At 40.0% G+C, this 12,958-nt stretch overlaps 1 protein-coding gene across 1 annotated transcript in view; it reads left to right on the forward strand.

Moving 5' to 3' along the window:
• Positions 1-12,958, forward strand: part of ak5 (adenylate kinase 5) — a 54,910-nt gene that overhangs the window by 18,183 nt on the left and 23,769 nt on the right. Inside the window, exons 6-7 of the mRNA XM_058644305.1 lie at positions 3,780-3,971; positions 9,608-9,698. Coding sequence (XP_058500288.1) covers positions 3,780-3,971; positions 9,608-9,698 — 283 coding nt within the window. The remainder of the gene's footprint in view (positions 1-3,779; positions 3,972-9,607; positions 9,699-12,958) is intronic.

Consider the following 12,958-nt stretch of genomic DNA (forward strand, 5'->3'; position numbering starts at 1 on the left):
AAAGAAAAGAAAATGAACTTGTTATGTAACGCCGTGAATGATGAACAGGTCATTCAGAGCGAAAAAACATCAATATGATTGAGAGTAAACATAGTGGTGAAGCAGTACCAGTTAGTTATCGATCAGTTTGCTGTATGGAGCTGTCACTCTGACATGTGAACAATTATCCATCACAATGGGGAAGAAAAATGCAAGAAAGCAGAGCAGCACAGGAGCATTTTTCTCGTGGACGTCGCCAACTCTCTCTCCGACGTCAAAGAGAGTTTGTATTTAAATACATTTTTGCTTTAAGAATGAATCGACGGTGTGTTTCAAGCGCACGTGGCTTCATCCACCTCCTGCTGGGAGATTTCTGCAAGCAGATGGGGGAAGTGACAAAGGCAGGGATGTTACATAATTACTTTTTGTTTGCCGTGTTACGCTTTCGCTCCTTTGTTTTCCTGTGAGGTTACAGCAAAGTGTGAAGGTGAAGGCTCAGAAGAAAAGGATATCAGGTCCGCCCTGTATTTACACATTCAATCACATACATTGAACAAAGAATACTTTAATATATGTACTGTATTTATTCAACGCCAAAGAACTGGAGGAGGAAAACAAAAGGGTACAGGGAACCAAACTAAAATACAAAACATTAGTATCCCTGAGTCTGGCCTGACTAGACAATGAATAACTAACCAAACGGATCACAATTAATATATGACGCCCTACACTGTTTACAGAGGCACATGAAATCACAGTGCCCACTGATTGAGTCTCAACTGCTGGTATACATGCGGAGGATTGGGGCAGGTGAGCTGGAAGTGGGGCACGGTGGTAGAAAGGTGGGTCGTCCGAGGGATGCAGATGGTGGGGAGAGGCAGGAAGCAGGTGCACCAACAGGGGAGGAGGGATGGCACACAGAATCTGCATGCACGGAGTCTTCACACAGCAACACACAGGAAGAGGAGCATAACGGCCAGGGCCGTGACATTAAGATGGTTCAACAAGAATGTAATCAGCAGATTATTTAGTTATTATTATAATAATAATAACGTCATACCATTACCTGCTCGAGTGTTGCTGCATGTCATTCAGAGAGAACACCCACACAGTTGTGCTTATGGAGACAGACTGAGATGCCTGATAGCTCCACATGCGTGCAAGAGCAGAAAGGAAGGAAAATAACCAAATGCGAGCAGTTCTCTGGACTCGTGCCCATATTCAGCTCTTTCTTCATGTACCAGCCTTAACTGGTCTGAACTACAGAGAAGGTCAATTTCAGGAAGTAGTCCATTCTTATTATGATTATTATTATTAGTTCCACTCACAATAGCTGCAATCGAATTTGTTTTTTTAAACCAATTCTGAAAAGTTCAGCGCTTTATCTGAGTTAGTTCAGATTCAGCGCCGTGACTGTTACACGTCTGGTTCACCAAAAGCACAAAAGGTGTTCACACAACCAAAGTGTGATTGTTCATTTGCGCGAGACACTGTCAGTATCATGTTTCTGATATTTTATTTAGTGCATAAAGATGTCGAAACCAACAGTCTAAAAAACAATATCATTCCACTGAGTGCTTTCAAAAAAAAATCAGTATTAAGTAAATACATGCCGACCTTCCTCTGAAGCACAACAGGAAGCCGTGTTTTTTACATTTCAGTGTTGACTCACTGACATCAGTTTATTTGTCAGCTTGTTTGTTTGTTTTTTTCCTTTCAATTTAGTGCATTTAATGGAACATCCCTAAAAGGGTATAAGCTGTAGGGTTTGGCACAGCGATGGGTTCAACGTCAGCCTGCTTATGCACCTTATTTAGGGCTCGGTGCGTGTGTGTGCGTGCATGTGTGTCTGTGTACGTACTTAATTTCTGACCTCAAAAACAAGTGACAGTATCACTGTTGCCTGCTCCCCCGGGAGTCTGGAGTCTATCGTGCTCGAGTGATGAAAACTCCATGTTTCATACGAAGGACGATCCCGATCTCAAGTATCGTATTTGAGCATTTTTGAACTGATCAGAGATTGTCAATCACTTCACTTCAGTCAGGAATATTTTAAATTTTACTGACATCAAACCATTTTCTTTTTTTTTTTGTTATCTCAGCAAATACAATAATCAGATCAGGACTCAGTATACGTATATAGTATTGTATATGTATATATAAGCATATGTGGCACCAGAAGATCAGTGCTTTGCAGTAGATGAGGACATCAACTACATTTCCTCATCAGATGTAACTCTAGTGTCTGGCTGCTGCTGCTCCACATTAACAGTAAAAAACACACACGTGTACACACAGACACACACACACGCATACACACAGAAGTGATGTTGCTATGGAAACAGAAACTTTAATTTGAAGACCGAGAAACTGAGTCCTGTTGTCAAAGTGGCATGCACCTCAAAAAGCAAAGCCGTTGTTTCTATTTTCGTCTGTGGTAGATCAAATGCACAGTGTTGGGTTCGTTTGTTTCCCTCATGTGGATTTCAAAGACAGGAGGATAACAAACGACAATGATGAATAATAATACCCCCCCCCCACACACACACACACGCACACACATTTTGACACTTCTTAAGAGGAACGTTCCCACGGCGTGGTGCAGTTCTCTCGGTGAGCAGCTACAGAATGTGAAGAGTGATTAATGCTCAAACTTCTGAATTCCTTCTGAATTTCCATGAAGTCAGTCAGTGTTGCTGCTGCTGTTGCTGCTGCTGCTCTGACTCCTGGGCTATTTTTTATTTTTAAATGCAGAGCACTTGCACTCGGTTGTATCTTGGCAACAGGTTCTGTAGTCATGCTGTAGCTCCTGATTGTAATGAGAGGGGTATTAGTTTATTATATTCACACTGATATTATGGTAACATCTAATGTAGGTAGGTAGATAAAGGCCCAGTAAAACGTGTCAATAGCTTGTTCAGAATCAGAAGGCTCTTCTTACGTGATTTTCCATGAAAGCTCAGCTTCTCTCTGAGTCAATGAAACAGTGGACGGGCGCGGACTGTGGGATTTTGCATGATGATTGGAGGAACTGTCTGAAAGGCGGAGTCAGTTTTTGATTGACAGCGTTGCAGAAACATACACGACAGCAGAGCCTTTTCTGCCTCAGTCCTGTGTGGATTTTGCAGCTGGTCGTTGTGTTGTTTGCTCGGCGACATAGACCATTTTCGCTTGTACATATACACTGTAAATAGAAACACTATTATAACATTTCAGTTTTACATAATTTTCATGTTTCCTGCAGAATTTATGTATAACTAACTGGGCCTAAAATGAGCTCCCTCTGTTTCAAAGAGCAGCACCCACTGGAATGAAGACATTCACACAAACGGTTGACACTCATAACTGGATCCCAAAGTAATGTTCTGTTGCTGAGGTCAGAAAGTGTGTGGCTGCATGTTGCAGGTAATGACTTTCTCTCCTCCTGCTGGGAGTCCAGGACTGTGTCACAATCCCGAGATTAAAACCGAATCATCAGAGGAGCAGCTGCTGGATCAAGGCTGCAGTCTCAAAGCTCTGGCGTGATGATTCAAACCCAATGAAGTTCAGGTGGTGGACCTGCTGCAAACATAAACTGCTGGGAAATAAAATGTATGTAGTCAGAAATGACCGAGAGTGAACTCATCATTCTTGTGCAAATTAAGGTTTTGGTATTTTGACCTGAGAGCATAGAATTTAAAATTGAGTCTGACCCCTGCACTAGTTCACTGGTTTCCTCAGATCTCGTGTGAATGAAGGTCAAGCTGAGTGTTTTGCCCGCTGTGGCTTTAATGCTCCTCAAATCTTCTCTCCCCGTTCAGATATGCACTCCTGACCTGGTCGTGTTCCTCGCCTGCACCAATCACCGTTTGAAGGAGAGGCTGCAGAAGCGAGCCGAGCAGCAGGGACGGCCCGACGACAATCCCAAGGCCATCGACCGCCGCCTGACCAACTTCAAACAAAACACCATTCCTCTGGTCAAATACTTTCAAGAGAGGGGCCTTATTGTGACAGTAAGACTGGAATATTAGGATTATGTTTACACATGCTTTATCTCTATGCACTTCAAAAGCAGCCAAATTTAGGTTCATATTGTAAGATTGTGGTTGTGCGTGATACATTTCAATGGTAACACAAGTAGTAGGAGGTTGGTTTTGTGATGTTTGTTGAGCACTTCAAGTACGTGGAAAAGAAGCCAGCTGAGGAGTTTACAGAGAAAGTGCACAAATCTTTGCGATATCTGTTTTGCTGCTGATTGTATTGAAGGTAGAAGCTCGTTAATGCAGTTGGAATTGAGGCCCCGGTCTTAATTAGACCACTGGGATCTAATTCGCCAGATTGGTTTGGTGCATCCAGGCAGCCGTGTCATGTAAGACAGAGCTCCAGCAGCCATCAGGATGTGACTGCACACACTCTGGTTGTGGAGTTATTGATCCGTCTGAGTCACAGTGCTGTGTCATGTAGTCCTCCTCCCTGCGGAGAGAGAACTGTTCATGTTTGAATGATTTCAGACCGTTAACATCTGAAATTCTTAATATACTTCAATAAAGTATGCAGGATAATCTCCACTGTATTAAGGTGTTATGATACATAATATTTACATTTCATTTAAAAGGCAATTAGGAATCATACATAATAAATACATTATAAACTGAAAACAATTAAGAATCCAATGAGACAATGTAAACTAATAGAGGAATGAATATGTATGGGAGTGTTGCCATTAGGTTTTTTCACACAGAAAATGTGTGTATAGTTTTAATATTTATGCTTTGTACACACTCAAACAGCACAATCAGTGTTTGTAAAAATGTGCAAACAGAACAGAGCTCCTCCGAGCATGAAAACAAAATTTAAATATTAGATTAAATTCCTAAATGGATTCGATTCCACCCACGCCTCAGTAATTATCCGAAGAGGAAAGGCTCAATACTCTCCCCTCTAATGAATGCTGCAACAAACTCTGAGGCTTAATTGCTTTGGCTTTTGTGAGAAAACGCTGCCTTCATTTTAAATGTCAGATTCAATCTTGGAAAACATGACTCTTTAAAAGAACAGTCACAGTGAGTCATTACTCAGCATTGTCGACACTGTCGATACACGTTGTCTGCAAGTCTATTAATTCACGACGTTTCATCGAGTTGACTCATCGTACTGGCGACTTACAGCGCAAATGAACGCCCGGCGTTGTTGCGCATTTTCTCAGATTTTTCCATTTCGATTTTCTTCATATAAGGGCGTGAAAATACACATAAATGCCACACAATTCTTTTTCATGCAGGCTGACTCTACCATACATTTGCAATAAAAACCCAAACAGGAAATTGCAGTGAGGTGGGATAATTATTTGTTGTGGCCTGGACTGAAAGAAAAAGGAGCAATCTAATTAAGTATTCCCTGAGAGCGATCAGCCACAGCTTCCTTCCCACATGCTACTCGATGCCACGCAGGTAGAAACAAACAACACGCACCTTGTGACGTCCCACCGGGTCTCTTGTCTCTCCAGGGGTTTGTCATTTGTCCATTACTCCTGGAATATAAATGAGATACAGGCTTCATCGTTAATGAGTAAAAGCATGGACAGTTATCTTTGTTTTACGATGACAGCGATTACGTATTATGTAAAACTGGGGTAGACAACTTTCTTTTGAAGTTATTGATCAGTTAACCCTTCTGTGATCATCCTGTCGTCGCCAACAGGATTTGGCATGCGTATTTCTTATTACCATAACTCCTAGACCGTTTTCAAGATCTTCTCAGTACAGTAATTCCTAAACGGTTGAATAACTGCCAGATATGGACAGTGAACGTTATCTTGGAAAAGGGCAGAAGCACTCACTCACTGAACATTTGACACTTCTACAGCCATTAAATCAAAATAAATGATCACGATGGTCTTAAGAGGATTCGATACATGATACCAATAACATTGCGATACAACGATTATGCAAGACAATCATATAGCGATACATCACGATGTGTCTAACTGAAGAAAACTAAACATCTGTGAAAAGTTAAAAATGCAGGATTTCTCCATTTATTCTCAACATAGAGAACAAAGTGCATCAAGTCTATGTACACAATGCACACAAACGAGTGACGCTGTCACAACACACAGATGGACAATTTTCAAATAGGGCTGGGCGATTCATTTAATGAATTAAGGGTTTAAAATGATTTGTTTTTAATATCACTCTCATTGTGTGTGTGTGTGTGTGTGTTAGTGCATTTGTAGCCTTTACATCATTTAATCTTTGAAAGGTGAAAATACCTGTTTCAACAAAATTCATCGGTTTATTGAGCTGTTAAAGCGCGATGTTTAATGAAAGTTACGTGCACACACTTTGATCTTTATATCAAGAAAACGTGAAGGGTTGAGGTTTGCAGGAGAATCACATTCCCAAACTTCACATGAATTAAAATGACCAAAAAACGGATTAAGCCGTGAGATCAAATATTCTCCTGAAAACAGGTTCAGCCTCACCAGGGGCTGCTTTTAACCTGCTTCTAAGACAGTTTCAGTGACTCATGTGTTTCCTTTAATCTTCTAATGGATGAGGCCTTTTTACATGACCCCAACTTTGTAAGTGCACTTTATAAAAAAACAACAACTCCGAGATAAGATTTTGGCACTTTCATCCTCTGTTAGGTTGCAGCCATTATGATATTGATTTTCCGTCACCTTTTCCTCGAAATGATCGTTGGTTCTTGAGGAAGGTCCCGCACTCTGCAGCCATCTTTGTAAGGCCTCCAGGCAGGAAGTTTAGATTAACAAGACCAAGAGAACTCACTTTTAACGCAACACAACGTAGGATTAGCTTATTATCCACTTTAAAGTTATGATTTGACAATGAACTCTGAACGCAGGACACCTAATGTACAAACATGAGCTATGTTTTATACAAATATGATCACATGGTTTTATTTCTCAAGAAGTTAGAAACTAAAACTAACCCCAACAAAAGAATCACTTGATTAATGAAAGAGAGGACTTCACACATCCTGATACACAGCAAGCTCAAATGCACTAGATAAGTCAACTTTATTTATAGAGAACTATTATTTATAGCTAACTCTTTCCAAAGTTTGGCAGCTACAGAAAAGTAGCGTAGCATAGCATATATACACTGTGTACATACATACATACATACATGTACATACATACTGTGTGTGTGTGTATATATATATATATATATACACACACACACACGTATTGAATATGTAGATGTTTAGAAATGTGACAGCTTCAACTCTCTCCTCCCTCCACAGCACTTGTACAATGTGGAATTACCCAGTTCCGCTGTTTGACTATATAAAGATTTTATATAATATGAATAATGTGGTTAATGTTTGGTAAATGTGGCACCAAAGTTGGCAGAAAAAGTGTATACACAGAAGGAGAGAAGGAGGGATTGGTGGAAGTTACATAAGAAATCTAAGCTCATTCCATCTAAAAATGTGTGTCGATGTGCTCAACTGTATTAGACCAGTCTTTCAGAGCTCTGTGTTTACACCCGTTTTTGGTGGCTGTGGATCATTAGGACACAGCTTCACTTTGTATTCTAATACAAACCCATTGTGTTTCCCTGCAAAGGGCGGTTGATATTAAGGACACTTGACGCCAAATCATTCGCATAACTGAGCGGAGGAGCTTTTTTCCTTTGCCCTTGGAATGAATAACACTCTAAGGACTCTCACTCTGGCACTTGTGAAAATGAATGGGGTTTTACACAAACCTCCTTGTTGGAGGAACATAGTTTTGGATATAAAAAGACACATCAGTGTCACTTGATGCCTGAAAAGAGAAATGAGTGACCTGATGCAGTCAGAGGAATCAGGTTTTAAAGCAAAATCACCTTACTTATCTCAAACGGCTGGTTTGGTACACAAAGATCAATCAGTTCAGGCAAACAAATCCAAAAATGGTTGATAACAGGAAAACAGCTCACGATAAACTACAAGAAAGCTAGGACATTTGACACAGGGGTGCAGCGCAGCTTATATACATGAGGTGGAGGGAGACAACGAGACACAGGTGAATCTAATGAGGGTGACAATCAAGAACAGGGGCAGGAAGTGAAGTGATCTGAAACAAGAGGAGGGGTAAGTTTCAAAATAAAACAGGAAACATGAAAGAAAGAAACAAAAAACATGACCATAAGGGGAATGCTCTATCAATTAGCCTAAATAAGTATTATTATTATTATTTTATTATTAATAATTAATATAATATCAGTATCGTCATCAGCCCAAGCATTCCCGTTATATCTGATATCTGCAAAAATTCCAATATAGTGCATCCCTACAATTAACATTCACTCAAAGGCAAAACTCAGTCTTTAACTTTCAAATAATTATTTTATGGCAATAATTGATATTAACTGAGTTGAAGCGTGATTATCGTGACTTTTTTTGGTGGATTACGGGCCTATCCTTGTAATTTGTAGCTATTGTAGGTGCAATCATTCCATGTGAAAATATTAGTTTATTACTGTATTTCAATACATTATTAATACAAACCCTGACTATGTTATCCTTCTTTTCAATAAAAAAATATATATATATATATTATTTATTGGTTCAACAGAAAAGTGCCTCAGAAACTAACCCCAGCTCTAAATAATGACTCCCACATCTGAAACTGTGAGCAATTATGTCCAGTCCAGCCACTTTATTAGGTACACAGTGCATCTAATAAAGTGTCAGGATTGGTCTACTACTGCTGTAGCCCATGTGCTTCAAAGTTTGACACAATGCTGAAGATACATTAGTTGTAACTAACTGGTTATTTGAGTTACTGTTGCCTTCTCAACAACCATGCCACGTTCAAAGTCACTTAGATCTCCTTCCTCCTCCATTCTGATGCTCAGTTTGAACACCAGCAGGTCGTCGTGACCATGATTTCATGTGTAAATGCACCAAGTTGCTACCGTGTGATTGGCTGATTAGATAGTTGCGTTAACTATGCAGTGGAATGGGTGTGCCTTATAAAGTGGCCACTGCGGTCGCCTTTCAGCTGGTCCGGCGAGAACGGAAGGACCACAAAGATTCTTCTTCTTCATTCAGCTCCTGCCTCATTCACAGTGAAGACTGTACGTGCAGAGGAAGGCATTTGAGCGTTCGCTGATTAATCTGAATCAGACCAAGAGACAGAGCAGGAGGATGATAATGAGCGTAGTGTGATTAAAGTTTCTACAGAATATTCAGAGTGTGCTGCTCCCAGGACCAGAGCTCATTTTTTTCCCTGTTTGATCTTATAATGAGTCTCATTCAGGATGTCACAGCAACTTAACTCTGATGTCTCTGCATGTCCGTTTTACTTATGATGCTGTAGGTTAAGGCCATCATGACTTTCATTTTAGTGGACCTCAGTGTCCGTGTGTGGGCTGTGAGTGAAAATATGGTCTTTGCTTTGTTGTTTTTTTAGCATTGTTGTTGTCGATAAGAACAGATACGACACCTGAGCTAAGCCGACAGGCCGGATGTCAAATATAAATCCCATAAACATAGAGTGTGTTACATGTCCATGAATTCATAAGTGCGTCTGTGATGATGGTGTTACAGTCGGATAAAGCAGGTGTAAATGACATATTATAATCAGCACATGACTGAAGTATCACATTGGAGTTCTTCCCTCTCCTCCTTGCAGTTGGATGCCGACCGAGATGAGGAGGAGGTTTTCTGTGACATCAGCATGACGTTGGACAACAAGCTGTTTCCCTCCAAAGAGCCCGCAGCTGGTGAGATGATGAGACACGTTTCATGACAAGAAACATTTTTTTATCTTTACGTAGGTTATCCCAGGCAGTATGTCTGCCTATTGCTGACTTTTCCTATAAATTATTATTAAATGACATTCACACGTGTCTGTGGGTGAAGGAAACGAAGGCATATGAAGACGTCCCGTTGAGCTGTGGGAGATTAAAATGGCCAATTGTGTTTCTGTCATAGAAAATAATTAACAAACTCATCACAATGCAAGATCAGACAATTATATAAACAGCAGTATATAAAGGAATTAAAAGTGGTCATTATAATCCAATCACTAATCCCATGTTAATGAAATGTGAGTCATTCTTCTAAAATACTTACTATGTTGCTGCTTTTACTTCCTTAGAGAACTTTTGAATGATTTTATCACTGTGCAAAATGTGGTATGTGTCAAAGTGGATATGATGGATGGATTAGATACTGGGCAGCACATCATTCTGATTATGATTATGATAAAGGTAATGACGATGACTTGCAATAAATAAACAGTATTATAGTAGTCTGTCTGCTCGAGGTTTGCTACGAACATAGAGCCACACACAAAGCAGCCTATGCAGACGCTGAAATACAGTAAATTAAATGCATCATTTCCATTTCCATTTCTATTTATTTATTCATTTCAAAATTAAAAGTAGCATTTTAATGCCTCCCTTAAAACATTTCTGATGCTCTAAATAAAAGCATCCCATTCTACGTCAGTTGTTGAAGTAAATAAATAAAAGTCTGAAAACACAATGTATTACATTCATTGCAGTTCGAGCAGTCTTTGTATGTATATAAATTATCTTTTGCAGTTGTGTACATTGCACATGTTGAGATCACAATAGAAACGCATAATTATATAGTTATATTAAATGAAATAACATAATATGACATGTTAATGGTGCGTTGCATGATGCAGCAGAGGGCCTATCTCTGCAGTGTGGGGCCAACAATGACGAAACATGACGAAACATGACGAAACAAGCCAACAGATTTGTTTTCTTTTGAACAACTGCCACTCCGGGTGTGCAGTGCAGAGAGAAGAGAAGTAAAAACAAACCAAAAAACATCACCCACCATCTCCCTGGTTACCACAAGGGTTGGCATAGCAACCACCGAAGCAGGGTTAACATTGATTTATGAGAAGCACTGAAACAATGAGGTTAGAATCAGTCTTTGATTACTCGGAGACAGTGTGCATTGTTATCTGCTCATCACAGCTCCTCAGGTTCACTGGTGTACTCTGGACACATAAACAACACAAAACTTAACAAAGTACTGTGGAAAAAACCTGAGATGGCTCAGTTTCTCTCTCTCTCTCACTGTATATGTGTGTGTACAGTATGTGTGATTGGTGAGGTACAATAGTGGACATTACCCATTAGAGTTTTATTTATAATCTTTTCTCTGCAGAGTAATAAAGGAATCATACATGTGTATGTAAACATGTCTTTGACAGACAGCTGTGTTGTTTTTCCTGTTTTCCTTGAGATTATCTAATGCAAATTAGTTCTTTGTGGTTTAAGAAAGCAAACTTCATGAGGGACGACTGGGCGACATGTCATTTACGTCATGTCTGTGCACTCTGCAATGCTTTTTTGTGGCATCAACATGTTTGTCAAGATGTTTTCCATGATGATGACCCACTATAGGTTTCCCATATGCAGGAATTAAAAGGGAAACATCTTGAATGGAGTCCAGTATGAAAGGTCTCCATCCTCTCAAAAACCATCAGGTGATGTCTTTACATCACAAAGAAGACGCATAAAGAAAAGCTGCAGGGAACATAAAGATCGTGTAAACTATAAATAGATCAGGAGTCTGCGCGGCACACTCTACTGTATGAGAGAAATCGCCATCTGAAAGTCCATCTGCTGCTGTTAGTGCTACTTTTCTCAGCTGAGAGGAAAGTGCTGCCCCTCTCCTCCAGCTGTGTCCATCCTCAGGGTGTGATTATCGTAGCAGAAGCTGAGGTGATGAAGAACGAAGCCTCATCCGCCTGACGTCACCGGCCTCAAGACAAAGAAAATCTCCCCACTGTCAAAACCTCAGACCGCCGCTGACCAAGGGCCACATTTCCTCTGACATGCTCCCGACTCGTCAGTCAGGAGCAGCGAAAACAGTTTCTGTTGGCTGACTTTCTCCATAAATCTGGTTCAGTCTGAGGCTGTTTAACATAATGCAGCTGAGAAATTCACAGCTACAGTCTCTCCGGAATCCGCCTGAATGTTTGAAGCTTCTGCCTCACAGAGTCAAAGCCACTTCTCTAATCAGGAGGCACGAACATATGGGGGGAAGGAAAAAAAAAGAATCAGCCGAGGGGAAGCATTATTTACGATTCATTTCCACTGAGGAAGGCGATGGAAGATGCAATGTGTGTCAGACTTTATCACAGCTTTGAGAAGGAGTTCACTTTGAGCGCAGGTGTTTGTCAATATTCTGTTTGTATGCTTTGTGTTGTGATGCTTAGAACATGAGAGTGCAGATGTTCATCCGTATGTTGACATCTGGAGATTCAGACTGACATTTTCTGTGAATGTTGACTGACCTGGAGGAACAGCATAAACACAGGACACCAAATAAAATGCACTGTGTTTGAAGTTTAAATCATTGTTGGAAAATGTCAATTGCAAAATGTGAAACATTTTCAAAAGTCCAGGTTTTAGTTATTTTAATACGGACTAAATATTTGAGTAGATCTCTCATCATGTGGTATCTTTTATTTACTGAGGATTTTCATAATGTAGTGTTTCATGATTTAGTAATGACGACATACATACACGCCTCATATGGATAATGGATAAGGGGAGTACTCACACTTATTTTTTCTTTTATTCTATTCTTTCAAGGACACTGCATCAACTTCCACTCCAAAAAAACAGGTTTAATCCTAACCCTAATCTCTACCCAACCTTAGCCCCAATTGCCTCATTTGGACCAGGTTTTGGTCTCCATTCAGAACTACTGGTCTTGACAAGGTCACACGTTGTCCGCCTGCATATGGATTTTATTTTATTGTTTCTTTGGAAATGACTATGTTGAAGACAAGCATGTTTTGTGTATACATACAGCAGTGATAAACTAAAAATCATTAAAATGTTAATAGCATTAATGACTTACAGTAATATTCAGTTCTGAAAATGATGCAATTTCATTGACATGTTTGAAAAAAGAAGTCAAAATTCTCTGTTGGGCACTTTACTTTTCTCCCACAGTCGGTTGGAGACTCCGTATTAACAGCAGGTGT

This window comes from Solea solea, chromosome 1 (genome assembly GCF_958295425.1).
Source record: "Solea solea chromosome 1, fSolSol10.1, whole genome shotgun sequence".
Lineage (NCBI taxonomy): Eukaryota > Metazoa > Chordata > Actinopteri > Pleuronectiformes > Soleidae > Solea > Solea solea.